Here is a 15,052-nt window from a genome sequence, read left to right as displayed (position 1 = left end):
CTTCGGGCATATACATCTCCCACCAGATGAACTGGCGCATGAATAGCCACAAAAGTTATACAGCTGTCATGAACTGAAACAACGCAAATTCCAAAACACAAGAAGCCTTTCTTCGTCTCCTGCGCTCGAAATCCATTCCGGGGTCATATACCATCCCATTCGTTCTCTACTTCTTCCCCACGAGAATGAACCTCGCATTTTTCCAGCTCTCTCCGCACTCAACCCCTCCACGCTCTTCTTCTTCCAAACGGATCCTAATACCAATCTCTAAGAGACAGGCTTCACTTCCAACGCCCCATTAGCACTCTCCTTGCTCATCATTCCCTCCCCCGCACCGCTCTCCCCTTTTACCAACGTAGGCAAACTGACCCCCCTCTGCTGTCCCTCCTCTTGTTGCAGTACATCTGGACGCCACCTGACCAGCAGTTTCCTCGCACTAGGTTTTGCCCTCTCATTCTCAGTCCACATCTCCGCCAGCACATCAACCACCAACTTTCTTACCGGCGGCCGAAACATGTATAGGTAATGAAGACAGCTGCATGCTAGGTCAATGCGCTCGGGGTCTTCTGCCATTTTCTTAAGGCGGCTGAGGACATCTTTGTCGATTTGGGGAATCTCCGAGAGGAAGCGAATGATGATTTTATCCGTATGCTCGATGTAGGGAAGGATGCCATCGAGGAGGCGGAGGGCGCAGCGGTGGTAATTACCTGGTGAGGACTTGGTGGATATGTGTCTGTGGCCATTTGTTGTGGTGGCGGAGTCTTTGTCTTCTTCACCGGTCTGGGCAAGTATCATGTCATTGTACCATTCTTCGTTGAGCCAGGAGATGGCCACGTCGATGCGGGATTTCCAGTTGTATAGTATGTATTGGTACAGACCGTCTCTTACCATGTCGCTGATGCGCAGGCTGCCCTTGGAGTTCTTGACCGCATACTCGTCTTTGATGCCATCTTGTGGGTCGTCCAGTCCAGCACTTGCTCGTGTAGCTAGTCGGGAGAGTATAGTGACCCAGGCATCTCTGTTGTAGTCGGTAGCGGCGAGGCGGTTAAAGCCGCCCTTTGCCACCTTGCTCTTTTGGGTCTCATCTACACTGCTCAGCATGCTGAAGGCTCGATGTACGGTCATGTCACCGTACTTCTGAACGTCCTGTTCTGATAACGGGGGTGCCTCGGGCAATTTGTAGGGGGCCAAAGCGGTCGATGGTCCGCCTTGTGAGGGGAAGGGGTTTGAAGGAAGACCATCGAGCTTGTTGATGAGTTGTTCAGCGTCTTCGGGTTCGAAGTCAGGCTCGTATTCCTCTTCGTCCTCTGTGGCGGCGGTTGTCGGGGGTTGTGCGGGTCGGCTTGCAGCAGTCTGCTTCAGTGTTTGATACCGGGCGCGGACGGCCTATGTAACATTAGCAAGTGAATGGCTGGTGGGTCTCGTTGCTGTTCGGCAGCCACGGGTTTGGCAGTCTACAAGACGAGTAGACATCACATACGCTGATAGCTTGTTCGAGCTTTTGCGGGTTCACCGACTGCAGAACAGGCACCACTATCCTCAATAATTGCTCAGGATCTCTGAAGTTTTGTACATCAAAGTTGGCAGTGCTGCCTTCAGCATTCAGTGTGTACAGTTGTCGCCAGCTCACTTCGCCAGGCGGTAGCGGCTGGACAGATGGCGTACGACTCGGAGGTTCCGCGACTAATCGTTGCCTCTTCGCTTGGTCTAGACCATCTGTCGGCTCACTAGGTGCTGGTCGCTTACGATTCGCTTCATCGAAGACTTCCACCCGTTTGCGATGCATGTGTTCCAAGAACTGCTGTATCCGTCCGTTGACGGGGTTTTCGGGATTCCTGTGGTCATGAGAATCAGCAGTATCGTGAGGTAGTAAGGCAGACACACCTCTTCATGATGTTTACAAGTAGTGCTCTTGTTGTGCGCTCAATCGACTTCATGATGACCTTGTTCTTGGGCGTCATGGGTGAATTGGCGAGCTTCAGAGGGTTGAAGTTGAAGACACTGGTCAAGATCTTATTTGCAGCATTTGGTCGACGGTGAATAAGCATGCCCAAGCTGTTGAGGGTCGCAGTCACGAGCAAGCCGTCACTATTCTCTGTTAGAGGCATTCCGGCAGTCTGCAACTGTCTATCTAACCTGTGATCTCCGTTTATGATATCCAACAACCTGTCCAACAGTCCGTGTCCTTCAGCCTCGAGGCTCGCGTATGGTATCAGGGGGTGGTCGCGGGAGACGAGGGAAAGGGAGATGTCGTTTTGGTCGGCGCGCTGCAAGGCATCAGATGGATGTATATGGGTTGGATGAGGTGTGGTAGTTACCCTTGGGTCTGCCACGCCTGGTGTCTGGACCAGGACGACTTGTTGGAGAAACTTGACGCAACATATGCGCACACCTGGCGCGGCTGTGTCCATGCGACGCAAAATGTTGGTTTTGATGCCGGCCATGAGCTGCCACTTTTGCGCATCGCTGGGGTCGGAGACACTGGCACATGCAAGTATAAGAAGGGGTTCGCATGAATGCAGGCATGGCATGGCATGGCATATTTGGCATGGGGACTTCTATCTGATGCGTGGGATCACTTACATGTGTTTGTAGACGAGCGGGTACACGCTCGCAGCCGCCTGGATGGCGCTCTTGATGACGCTCTTGTCTTCAACATTCTCGAGATAAGCCTTCAGGGTAGCCAAGACAGAGGGCGCGCTCTGCTGCTTGACCTCCTGGGGCCATGTGGGCGATGCGAAGGCCTCGGCTAGGAAGTCGGCGCCCCAACGTTGTATCTCGATGCTCTGGTCTTCACTGTAGCCGATGATGGGAAGCACGCCCGGTATGATGGTAGGATAGTATCTACCGTCGCCTAACGCGAGCGACCGGGCCGACTCCATCTGCTGTATCGTCTGCGAACTCATGGCGGTGGTTGTTGGCGAGTGCACAAGAGACGAGCTGTGTATATTTGAAGGGGTGAAGTAGTAGTGACGCTGATTCACGCGCGCAATGCAGCCAAACTATGAGCGCGACAAAGCCCAGTATCCGCCGTCAGGGGCGCTCCCATTCCCAGCAATGCTACAACCAAAGAGAAGAGAAGGCGTGTTTGCGCGACTGGTGGTGCGACTGGTGTTTGAGACTGATGTCGCGACTGGTGTTGTGGCTACAGCTGCGGGTGAGGTGAGTGACGCGGAGGGTTCGCGGCAGTGCCATGATCTGCGCCTGCCCGCCAAGGCCGCCTAGCGTGGTGGAACTTGACCACCACCGCGGCGACACCTTCTTCCCCCGCAGCGTAGTCCGAGCCTCAGCACGCCAACATGGGATAGTAAGTCCAGCCGTGTGGAAGCGCAGAGGGTGTATGCTAATCCCGACAGCAAACCCTTCCAATCGACCTACTATGACGACCGCATGCGGGCATCGCCGGCCCTGCTGCGAGCCCGCGCGCCCTACCTGATCAAAAACACAATCACTGGCGCTGCTATCTGCACGCTGGTTATTGGAATCTGTATGGCGCCCGCCTCCTCCGCCTAGAGCATGGACTCACGTTCTGCAGATACCTACACCATCAACGCCATCTCACAGGACGAGTTTGAGGATGTCGTCGTTCCAGACAAGCCCATGGAAAGGACCGCGCAGCCACTGGGCACCACCCAAGCCCTCCAGCAGGCCGTCCAAGCACGCAAGTAGCGAACCGGGCGACCTTGTATATCGGTGTATAAGAGTGTATGAGCATTGGGCAGGCGCTATAGGAATCATTCTGGGAATACCACTTTTTTGCCATCACGAGAGATCCCGCATCTGCTTGGTACTCGGAACCAGTCGTTGACATGATTGGTCTACCAATCTCGCCTTGGATACGTGTCCGCCCCTATTCGCTGCTCATGGCTCATAAATTGGTCGTCACGTATCGTGACTCGATTGCGGTATACTTCATTATTACCATTTCCTGATCTTAGCCATCGCGACTTGGTTCAGCCAGTAGCACACACAGTCTGGCCACGTTCAGATTACCAGACTCATCGTCATAGCTTCTTTTTTATACTGCAGCGTGACCGTCGTGACTGTGGCGACGTAAGATGTGAAATATACATATTGCAGCAAAGCGCCTTCAGTCTGGCTTTTACAATTCGCTCTTTGAAAAGCATATATAACATCTCTTTCTACGTCGCATCTCTCCAATATCCATTCAACAGCACACATAAAATCTACCTTTACACATTCGTCGCGTCACCAACCATGTCGCCTCCTGTCTTCCCGGACACCCGTTGTGCTCGCCCTAGCGCGAGCAGCGACAGCACCGGCAGCGTCACCCTCCACGATGCCCATGTCCAGACTGGGGATACATCTTCTATTCGACGCTGGTTCAACAGCATGCGCAAAGTTGTCTTCCCCAAGGGCGTACAAAAACAGCTGGACACCTCAAGCGGAAAGGACTCTCAGACTCTTCAGACCCTCCCTTGCCCTGTGTCCTCTAATGAGTGTGTCGCAAACATCGAACCTGGTATCACAGTCGAACCCGCTACCGTCTCGAGGCATGTTGCCCGTGATCGACAAACTTCTTCTGTTCCTGCTTCCACTTCCGCCTTCGCTCCCGCCTCCGTTTCCGTCCCCACCAAGTTTGGTTGGTGCATGTCAGCCTACGAACAAGCAATGGCCGCGCCGACACCCTCTTCGGAGAGTACTGACCCTAAAGACCACGAAATGACGTCAGCTGAGCCAGCAAAAGGCAAACGCAATCGCCGACCTCGCCAACCGACCATGATCACTCCCGCCGTGTTGGACAAGATCGCCAAGGACAACAAGAAGCACCAGGGAGCCACGGCCGCCCGGGAGAAAGAGGTCAGGGATAGCAGTATGGGAGTTTCTTCGTCGACTCCACGTGCGAGAGGAGTTCAGGCAAGTCCCATGAGGTGGTCACAAGACTAGCATGATGGACGGGACTACATTGATGATTGTTGGAATGGCATGTATGTGGCCCTGAATGAATTATGTGTGTGTGGCACTGACTGACTTGGTACATGGTTGATGGGGTCCTTGTCGTCGCTAGACTTTCCTATGGAAGGTTTTGTGGTTTTTCATAAAGATGTCAACTTGCACTATATCGCAAAAACACATTGCGCTCTTTCAGGTGGAAATTGATGAATGCAACATCCTCTAGATCTGAGGTACTTATGTCGAAGGACTGAAATTCACTCTTACCCTCATTCTGCTCTACCACGTTGTGCGCGACCCTCGTCAGATACACCACATCCTTCTCCACGGTTAGCTGAAGTCTCATATCCCTCCCGAGTTACCAGTGCACCAGACTCTTCATATGCTTTTGGAATTACATCCTCGATCAAGTCATGTATGGTCATTTTGTCGCTTTCAAAAGGACTGCTGGCCACCAAAACCAGAGTCTGGAAACCCCATGTCCGAATCCAAGAAGCCTAGCTGGCTAGATTGCAGAACAAAGTCGCATGCGGGTTCGGCGACAAACTGTGCAAGCATGTCATCAAATGCGCCTGTAAGCGTAGTATCATTGAATGACATGTCGTTGGGCACAGATGCCGTATGTGGCGCTTTATCATAAGGTGGGTCAGCAACTGATCCGCCTCGACAGGTAAAACATTCAAACATACCAACCGTCTCGAGCACATGCAGAAATCTCTCCAAACACTGCCGGCCTTTCCGGCTCATCAGGCTGCCTCTATCAATCCTTTCCAGTGTCTGCAAGCTTGATGCCACGGCTTTTCGAACGTCCAACGAGTCAGGCAATCTGTTTGGCACGGTGGATTTGTCTTGGTAGCTCGCAAGAAGTATCGCAAACAAATGCAAGGCGGCCGTGAAGACTACCTGATGTCAATCACGTATTGCAGAGTCTATATCTCAGAGGGAAAAACTTACCATAGTAGTTGCAGGTCCACCAGACCGCATTGTTGTCCAAATACTCTGGGCATGTTTTGGCTATGCAGGATACGATATTTTCGAGTTCCTTCACTGCTGCAAAGTCATTTCCAACGGCTACTGATATCTCACCAGTACATGGATGGAACGTGTCTTGTCCGAGCCCGTGCTCAGTGATTGAATCTAGCATTGGCCGATTGATAAGTAAAACGGTGACATGATAATGGATAGTTAGCAGCGTGCGGAAGCGGTTGCTGCTGTACGATGGTGGCGACCACGTCGCCATCTCTGTGTAAGTAGCCAATGTACTCGCTAATGGAAGATTTCTTTTCCACTGTTCGAGTCTGCATATGTGCTGTAGCCTTTGAGAAAGAATCTCTTGGATGGTACAAGGCTGTGAAGAACCGAAGTGGCGGTCTTCAGTCGCTTCGATAATTGAAGCTCTCACCTTGGTTAATTCCCTGCGTGCAAGTCAGTTTTGTTTGTCGCAATCCTAGGCCACTCACGCAAGTTGATAAAAGTAGAATTCGTTGTCAGTGAGACTCGATAGGCTTTTTTGTTCGTGTAAGGCGCTCGTGTGGGGTGGAAGGATCAAACGGGGTCGCCCCAACGCCATACTCAAGGCGTTATCCTGTATGATGACACCAAGCCATACTCTTCTCAAAATCTCACAATAATGAGAATCTTTCCCTTCATAAAAGTCAGACGTGTGTATTCCCATTTGAAAAGCTGCCTTGACTGCAATTGCGTGGTAGGTCCAACTTGCGATGGAGCGTTGTGTATTCTGTTGAAAATTGCAGAGCAGTAGAACCGCTTGTACTTTGGATAGTAAGTCATCTCACGGCATAAGTGGGAGAGTTTCCGGTCAGATATTTTCACATACCAAGTTCCAGACTGGAGCCACGAAGAGACAATCCATCGAGAAGTGCAAGCGTACGGCGGTAAAATATCTCGGCCTCTGGACATGACTTGGTAAGTGCCGCATGAGCAAATATGACATTCAACAACGCTTTCTTGGCGTTCGAGCTGTTGTGAAACAATTCCAGGAAGGAATGGGCTCCATTGAAGCTGATTGCGTGTTTGTCGACATATGGCAAGACTGAACCTTGGGCTTCGAAGAAGCTATTCATCAAACCATTCAGATCTCGATCATTTGACGCAACATCATGACTTCTAGACTGTGGATTGGTGGGATTGTGCTGCGGGAGTGGTTCCAAGGGTGGCTTTGCAGTGTTTGAGTGTCTTTGGTCGAGGAAGCTGGTAGATAAGAGGATAATATCCTGTCCAGCGCACCGGCATAACATGGGTAACCTTTGCGTCAAAGCATCGGTCAGTCGCCTGAAAAAAGCATGATTTGAGGTAGGCCCTTTGACACTCTCATATTAGCTCGTGGTGATTTTAACTGTAGTACAGCTTACCGAAATAGCCAATGTCTTGTTGTGGTGAATCGTCAAAAGCTTTCGTCGCCAACAGATCCACGGCAGACTCATCCTGACTATCCAATGGCTCAGGCACAGCTTGAAGAGGTTTATCCGAAAACGCTGATGTCCATAGCAATTGGGCCTCGAGGTTCTTGACTCTCTTTGCGAGCTGCGCGTATGTCCTGATCTGGTGTGATTAGCATGTGCATTGCCATTGTGATTGGCGCATACGGATTTTTTAGCTGTGGCGATGGCAGACGCTGATATTGGCACTGTAAAGAAGACTCGAGGCAAGTGGAGCACGAAGGTCGTAGCCCGTCACACTGACACTTTGTTAGATGACATATGCGATGGACTGAAAGGATGTGATTACGCGAGATTTCCTATTTCGACACTGCGAGCAAGCGAGAGCCACGCGTTTACGTTTCGACACCCGATCTCGAGGCGAGGTAACGATAGAGTGCGGCGCCATCATTGAGTGACTAGGGAACTAATGGTTAGATAGAAGGATTGTCGCCCACACGCTCGTCGGCAACCCACGGGGTTCCGCAACACGTGACTGGGTACCGAGGCTGGCCGGCGTGCGAGCCCAGCCTTTCGAGCTTTCCACCAGAATCAACCATCAACGTTTGAAATTAACGACTCCATCACTATGAGTCAGGGAGAAGATGCGGTAGCGCTGTTTAGATCGCCTGTACTGGAACCGCAAATCAGCTACCCCAAAATTGCTGCCGAGTACGGTTGCGGTAGCGCAATACTCGCTCGAAGACACATGGTAGACCACGCTCGCCCGCGCAACACTGCTAGTGCCTCTGCAGAACACCCACTAAGGCGAAGCTGATTCGAAATCTTCATTTATCCATCCGGACCTTGATTACCTAGGTAAAGGCGAAAACTTGGTGGTTGGGAGCCTCTACATCCTCAAACTAACAATCTTAAGGCACCCTTTTGATCTACTGGAGAACTCAAACAAGACTTCTTTGTTCTCTTACTTACACGCTGAACCATGAGCAGATTTCTCGCATAGGGCAGTCATCATGGCGACTGACTCCTTCTGCGAACTTTGACCATAAGAGGCTGTTCTAGATCGCTGATACCTACAGATACCATATCTGGCAATCCTCCCAGGCTCTGGCCTCTTTCTTCGCTTTGGTACACCGCCCTTTTCCCCCCTAATCGTACGTACTCGAAAGCGAACTCCCGGAGTAGAGTACTCGTCAGCTTATATATGTTTGTCTGCGCAAGTGTCTTCCCAATACATTGCCTACCACCAAGACCAAAGTGCATCAAATAGCGTCCACGCGCTACCGTTTCAGGCTGATCCCATCGATCCGGATCGAAAATGGCATGGTCATCGCCCCAGACAGCTGGATTGTGGTGAAACGCATGGTTGCAAACTGCAATCGAGGTCTATATGACAGTTAGTAAGTTGATACCCGGTTTTGCAGCCACGGAAAAACCTACCCCAAAGGGAATGTGCTCGCCTCCTACGGTTACACCCTCAGGAGTAAGGACTCTGCGAGCCAATGGCATTGTGAAGACTGGGGTGTCGCGGAAATTCTCTTTGACGCATTTCCGGAGAAAAGGGAGTGAAGCCTCGACCTCCGCAAGCGCATATGCTGGTTTGTCTTCACACAACGCCGGGAGCTGAGAGTCAATCTCAGTCACGCATTTTCTCATGATTTGGGGAGCTTCCAGCAGATGGTAAAAGAGTAGTGAAGTGGTAGCACTCGTAGTGTGGGTTCCCGCAATGCTGTGCCATGATTAGTTTTCACCTCTGCCGACAATCCATCGACAGATGGAACTTACATGAAACCAAACGCTTCAGCCTCGAGATCGATCTGAGACAACCTCTCTCCGGTGTCAGGATCTTTGGCCAGAATGAGGCTGGTCAAGAGATCTTTCCGTTCTGGTGCGGCTGCATCATCGTCGAGGTCTTTAGCATTCCGTAGGGCTGTGAGTCGCTCTTGAACGCACGTTGCTGCCAGTTTCGCAACGGCTGCACGGCCCTCGAACAATCGTCTCAAGGTTTGGGAAGGCACCTTTGGAAGCCATCGTTTCAGCCTGAATGTCATTGCAGGCCATGCCCCAGTCACTGCCGCGAGCAAGCTATGCTCGACTACCGGTGGTACGCGGGACTCATCATCAGTTTCCTGAACTGCAAAGGACCGACTGAAAGCTAACTCGCCAAGAACATCAATGGTATACAACTTGAAGAGCCTTTTGAGGTCAACAGCCTCGCCACTTTCAGCATATTTGCATAATTTCTGCTTCAAGATCTTGACGTTCTCGTCCAAGAGGTCTTCCATCTTCTTTACAGACGAGGCGGAGAAGCTGTAAGACATGTTTCGTCGTCTGACAGAATGTTTCTGAGGAATCGTTTCAAAGACAGGTTCAGCAATATTTCTGCCAAGAAACTTACCGATTCGTCACGCATCCCAAAGATGTTCGGAATGTGCGATCCATAGGCATCGTAAAACTCGGTTTTCGGGAACATTCTACCGCCCTTTTGATAAATGATCGGTATAGCATCTTCAGCTGTAGTGCTAATCTTATCCGGGCCATACCGGACGAACTGGCCGTATTTCTCGTGGAGAGCAGTCAGATTGTACGGCTGCTTCAGGGAGAGAAACTCAGAGACCTGCCAAAGATCTGTAAGAGATGCGAAGAAAGGGCCTGGGAACTTGGCTAGTGGATGCAAGAATCGCTGATATACGATGTAGGTTGACAAGTATAGTATGAGCCCCAAAAGCACGGCTAGGAGCCAGACGGGAAGTGACATGCTGGGTGATTGAGCCGAGGTTGAGTTGGGCAAAGAAAAAGTTCGAATGTAAGTATCGAGTTTGCTCTAGTGATATGGTATAGTGGTTCCAGCCTTTATAGAAGTGGAATCGCCCTCAGCTTACATAAGAAGTTGCTCAAAACCACCATTCATCCGGCTCCTCGCGCTGAGTAGGCCCAGATGTCTTTCCATCTAGATTCTGCGGTCGTGCAAATCGGACTGCTGATGCAAGCTTCGAAGTATTGTAGAAGGACTGACGTCAACGAATCGGGTTGCGCTTACCCGACAAGATTTCGATCTTGCTCCTGGAAGTGACCAATCGGATGCCGCTTATCCGTAGAAACCACAGTCCCGGTAACGGCCGCGTGTGCGCTCGCTTAAAGATAGGCCAGCCAAGACTCTGGCGGGTCGGTTGAGGTTGCAGCAAAGCAGGATGTATTCTTCTTGTGTGGAGGTAGATCTAGTGCTGAATAGTTTTATCCCAGTCTTGACGAGCTTGTCACGAGCAGTGAGCCTTGGAGATGACGCTATCGAATGCTCTCGTATGGGTAGAGTCTTACCTCCCACAATTTCACGTTCTTTCTTCCCGGAGTCGGGACGCTATCTCTCCGCTACGACTACGCCGCTTGTCATGTACGAACTACGCACATGGGAGATAGCGAGCGTGGAGAGCGCACACTGATACACTGTCGCTGCTTTGTGTTCTGAAACAGCTCCCAAATGAGAGAGCGTCATTTGGAGAATAATGAAGTTAGTTCGACGGGCGACAATCAGCAGGTAACCAAGACCTATATTTGTATCCTTTCCCAAGTACATACCTGTACATCAAAGCTTCATGCTACTACTCATTGTTGCGCTGGACTGGCCTGCACTCTTACCAATACTATCGAAATGTCCTCTTTCTTGAGTGTTCGGTTCATATACAACGAATATACCACGGTTTCGTGGAAGTATCGTGCATTGTACCTAGCTCGCCTCAGAAAAGTTGGACGAAAGTTCATCCAGCATGTGTTGTATTACATTCACTATTCTAACTCAGCTTATACATATGGAGAGCATAGCCAAGGAGATGATAAAAGGGTAGTAAGTGGACCGATAGCGCGGACTGACTTTGTATTCAAAATGTGTTGGTCGTACGCTGCGTCCAGTGTTACTGGAGCTCTTCCTCGATGACGATCTGTCCCTGGTGGTTCTGTGATGCCTTGACCACAACCTTGTGTGGCCATAGTTTGAAACGTACGGGTATGCCGTATCTGCAAAGATGGCTACTATAGTGTTAGTGAAACTGTTTGCAAGAGTACAAATCGGTATACTGACATGTAATTCAAACGTACTATGCATAGATATTCAATGAAGAAGCAGAGAATCCACCAGACAACAAGAACCTTATGCCATGTTTCTAGGTATTCTTTTAAGTTGTTTTCGTCGACTGGTCCAAGGTTCTTATTCAACACCGACTCGAGGAATGTTATAGTAACGAATAATGAGAAGATCCCAACGTATTTGCCAAATCGGGAATGTACGTCTTTATAATTCGCGAGAATTACCTGTTTAGTAAGACAACGTCAGTCCTGATAGGTAACTCAATAGAAAGGACCGATCGTACTTCGACTTTGCTACCATAGTTCTCCGGTAAGAGATACATCAAGGATCTCAACATAATCGCCCATTGGATCACTGTACCGCGCCAGCCCTCGATCTCAGGTATAATCCAGGCTGTCAGCGAATACGATTTACTCAAGTGCGGGAAACGAGATATCGCCAGGCCATAGACGATATCCCCGACTAGACCAAGATTGATGAGTTCTCCACCAACGAGGTCTCCGCTGAACTGGATGATACAAATGCCAGTAGTGCCGACGATATAGATGTGCTTAAGCGTAGAAGAGATTGAAGGCAAAATGCAGAGCTGTGCGTAGACAGGAATGATAAGGAAGAGCGCAAAACGCAGCCTGTCGCGAGACGTGAAGGGAGGATGAAGGGAAGGAGTAGTGGCGATGGGATTTGTCGACATAGTCGCAGATGCTGTGGCCATGGTCGTCCGCTTAAATTATAGAGTGTCTCAACGTAGGGTTAGCAGAGCTTCAGCGCACACGTACCAGATAAGCTGGTCAGCTGATAAGCTTACCCCGCTTTGTGTTACCACAAGGAGAGCCTTACTTGCAGGAACATGTTCCCATTCTCGTTTAGTGTTTCCATTGTACACTTCAGGGGAAGAGAACGTTTCGTTAGGATGAGTCGCTTGTAACTAGGACAGTCTGGTTATAGCAATATCTCTTGTTTGGTTCTATGGTCGTTATTACTGTCGTCATTTCCTCGAAGCTTGCCCTTAAATGAGCATCAAGGTGCAGTCACCAGCTGGGAACTCTCTCGACAGAACAGGGCTAGTCGCTAGCTGGTACCTGTAATGTGATTGCTTATACTAACTTAATTGCTCATAACGACACTGATAGCAGTAGCGAGAGTCACAAGTCTAGTGAGCTTCTTTACAACTATTCTGGGCCAGAGGTGGCATAAGATTCTGGAAAATGTGGTTCAGTGGGAAAGGAATAGACAGAAACAATACTTTTGGAGCAGATACATAAAGGCACGGGCGCTTCACCTGATTCAACATCAGCATGAAAAATTTGGATCAGCAAGAGCGTTTCTCTGCCACCTTCACAATTCGATCCGCAAAACGCTTTGTAATTCGAGAGACACGGTCATGAGGCTGAGAAAGTGTCTCGAATACGATCTGATAGAACCTCCTTTTATCTGGTGTCGATGGTATCGTTGAAAAGACTGATAGTTCATGTTATGAGAAGCGAGCTGTAAGGTGTCAAAAACAATGCAAAGGAAATACATGTGGTCGTTGCTTGCGTTCAAACAGTCCACATGCAGATTCCTCAATCATCAAGAACTGTAAGACTCAAGGAAGTACTGATACAGCAACGGTAGCCAGCGAGGAGATCATCCAGATGACGGTAAGAACCCCAAGTTTAGGAGGACAGAATCTTGGTGCAATCAGCTAAGTTGGCCTCAAGGCGTACGTGTGAGTACTTACTCTTCCATACTGAGGCCAATAAATCCGGCCCAAAACAACCATTGTGCAATCCACAGGAGGATCATACTCGTAATTGCGATCAGAAACAGTCTAACCATGCCTTGTTCGATGATCCGGTTGTCTGGAACTTTGGAAGGCAAGGTACCATAGACTGTATATATCTGTTCCCCGCTACTCGTCGACTGCAGTTGCTCCTGCATCCAGCTCTTTTCAAGCCAAAGACGAAGTAAGCTCTCTTCAATTCGTGTCCAAAACGTGTTGAATGGCGCGGCTAGTTCCTCCACAACACTCGGAATTGTCCTTCTGTCAGTTTGTGGCTCTAGCCCATGAATTCGCGCGCGTTTAATTGACGTTTTTGCCCCACGTGTAGCTTGCATGAGGAGAGCCAAAGCCGCAATAGTGACAAGAAGCCACATAAGTGCTCCCGCGTATAGGAATCTAGCAGATAGTACTCGATCTAGTCTTGCCATACCCTGACTATAGAAGCTGTGCTTTCGGCCATAATTGACAGCCGTAATCATATGATATGCCGAGAAAATCTGGAGGATCGATTCTGAAAACAAGAACGACTTGACCGTGGGAGATGTCGTCGCTTGAAGGGGTTGGAAGACAATCAGCAATACCGTTAACCAGGTGAATCGAGGCATCGAGCACCAGAGAAGTATCATTTGGGTGATTGGGACATCCGCATACCCAAGGGTCGACCGAATGACAACCGCATTGAGCCAGTTTGCACAGAGATGCAGAAAAGCGATCGAAAGCCCTCCCAGAATCCAATGTTGTGAGTGCAGGTAGCGCAGATACATACGTGTTGTGGAACTGGTAGCTTTTCTCGGGCGAAATAAACCAGCAAGAAAAGTGGCTAGGTTGATTAAACCAAGACTCCCAAGCTTCCATTCGATAGAGGCACATGCGTGCATTGGTTTCGGAGATTTCGAATGATTGATAGAGGTCGTATCCGAGTCTTTGGATGGTTTGATGCTCCATCTCCAAGGAATCATGTCGAGGGGAGTAGGGGCGGCTAACTGGCGCCAATGCTTCGGTAAGCCGTGCCACCCCGACTCGCCACCACAGAGGTCGCGGAGCCATGTTACATAGTTTATCCGGGTTTCGAAGATATGACATGATCCCTTGCACATGTTATAGCTTATGTTGCGGCAGAAGCAAGCCCTGTCTATCGTACGCTTGATTTTGCAATAGCCAGCTGAATCAGACTCGCAAACGTCAGTCGCACACCGATCGGTAAGCCCAATCACTTTTTTTGACATGGAAGCGACACAATCAGGCCAACGCCACTTCTCGGTAGGAATATAAGCGTGTGTTGTCGTTTGGAGTCCGTCTGTCCAATTAATGGGTAAGGAAGTCGTGCCGCAAGTAGCATTCAACCACAGCCGCTCCCTTGTCGAAGCTAGTCCCGGAGCTGAACAAGGCTCCAACTGCAGGTCTATACTGAATGTGTCACAAAAGCATTGCTTATCGAAATAATCGCCATATCGTATACTTTGCGAAGTGACGTCGTACCCGACCGTCTCGGAATCCAATGCGATAATGGACCGCAGTGATTCACTGTATTCCCATGGCCGAGCGGCATTACCGGTGTGCTGAGTGTTGGATGCGAAAGCACAAGAGGCCATTATACGATGGAATGATTCCATCGTTGATGCAGAAGCCGAGTCTTTCAGGCACGTTGGTGCCTTATTAGTCACATCCATGGTGGCATACCCTCCAGTGAGCGAGGCTGGAGAGAGGTTTTGCAAACCATTGGCGTCGCCGACATCGACAAGCCATGTCCGACCTGTGACTGTACGTATCCATCGATATAGTTGCGCCTTGGCAAGCACGGATCGGCTGCAATACGGGAGATAGGCCTGGACGATATCAGAGGAAATTTCAGTGCTGAGACAGCTAAGCTGAGTGAGCCACTGGTGGTGGGTACAA

General features: G+C 50.0%; 7 protein-coding genes across 7 annotated transcripts; 2 read left to right on the top strand and 5 right to left on the bottom strand.

Annotated features, from left to right (window-relative positions):
* Positions 1-267: 267 nt before the first annotated feature.
* On the bottom strand, positions 268-2,906 carry GT037_010625 (uncharacterized protein; the record flags this gene model as incomplete). The annotated part of the gene is made up of 6 exons (XM_038935672.1): positions 268-1,386; positions 1,481-1,835; positions 1,885-2,088; positions 2,137-2,267; positions 2,319-2,481; positions 2,584-2,906. The coding sequence occupies 6 exons, from the start codon at positions 2,904-2,906 to the stop codon at positions 268-270; spliced, it is 2,295 nt and encodes a 764-aa protein (XP_038781676.1).
* A 393-nt stretch (positions 2,907-3,299) lies between these two features.
* Positions 3,300-3,669, top strand: GT037_010624 (uncharacterized protein; the record flags this gene model as incomplete). The annotated part of the gene is made up of 3 exons (XM_038935671.1): positions 3,300-3,307; positions 3,357-3,487; positions 3,536-3,669. 3 exons carry the CDS (start codon positions 3,300-3,302, stop codon positions 3,667-3,669), a joined length of 273 nt encoding a protein of 90 aa, XP_038781675.1.
* Positions 3,670-4,218: 549 nt separating this feature from the next.
* GT037_010623 (uncharacterized protein) lies at positions 4,219-4,908 on the top strand (the record flags this gene model as incomplete). Its single annotated transcript, XM_038935670.1, has 1 exon — positions 4,219-4,908. One exon carries the CDS (start codon positions 4,219-4,221, stop codon positions 4,906-4,908), a length of 690 nt encoding a protein of 229 aa, XP_038781674.1.
* Positions 4,909-5,349: 441 nt separating this feature from the next.
* On the bottom strand, positions 5,350-6,154 carry GT037_010622 (cytochrome p450; the record flags this gene model as incomplete). The annotated part of the gene is made up of 3 exons (XM_038935669.1): positions 5,350-5,543; positions 5,604-5,813; positions 5,869-6,154. The coding sequence occupies 3 exons, from the start codon at positions 6,152-6,154 to the stop codon at positions 5,350-5,352; spliced, it is 690 nt and encodes a 229-aa protein (XP_038781673.1).
* Positions 6,155-6,743: 589 nt separating this feature from the next.
* Positions 6,744-10,071, bottom strand: GT037_010621 (cytochrome p450; the record flags this gene model as incomplete). Its single annotated transcript, XM_038935668.1, has 6 exons — positions 6,744-7,234; positions 7,287-7,476; positions 8,472-8,699; positions 8,754-9,042; positions 9,099-9,658; positions 9,712-10,071. 6 exons carry the CDS (start codon positions 10,069-10,071, stop codon positions 6,744-6,746), a joined length of 2,118 nt encoding a protein of 705 aa, XP_038781672.1.
* Positions 10,072-11,221: 1,150 nt separating this feature from the next.
* On the bottom strand, positions 11,222-12,106 carry GT037_010620 (uncharacterized protein; the record flags this gene model as incomplete). The annotated part of the gene is made up of 3 exons (XM_038935667.1): positions 11,222-11,336; positions 11,389-11,618; positions 11,678-12,106. 3 exons carry the CDS (start codon positions 12,104-12,106, stop codon positions 11,222-11,224), a joined length of 774 nt encoding a protein of 257 aa, XP_038781671.1.
* Positions 12,107-12,979: 873 nt separating this feature from the next.
* Positions 12,980-13,584, bottom strand: GT037_010619 (uncharacterized protein; the record flags this gene model as incomplete). Its single annotated transcript, XM_038935666.1, has 2 exons — positions 12,980-13,064; positions 13,115-13,584. The coding sequence occupies 2 exons, from the start codon at positions 13,582-13,584 to the stop codon at positions 12,980-12,982; spliced, it is 555 nt and encodes a 184-aa protein (XP_038781670.1).
* Between the last annotated feature and the right edge of the window lie 1,468 nt (positions 13,585-15,052).

This window comes from Alternaria burnsii, assembly GCF_013036055.1.
Source record: "Alternaria burnsii strain CBS107.38 chromosome Unknown 717, whole genome shotgun sequence".
In the NCBI taxonomy this organism is placed as follows: Eukaryota; Fungi; Ascomycota; class Dothideomycetes; order Pleosporales; family Pleosporaceae; genus Alternaria; species Alternaria burnsii.
This window is presented reverse-complemented; position numbering and strand designations above follow the sequence as displayed.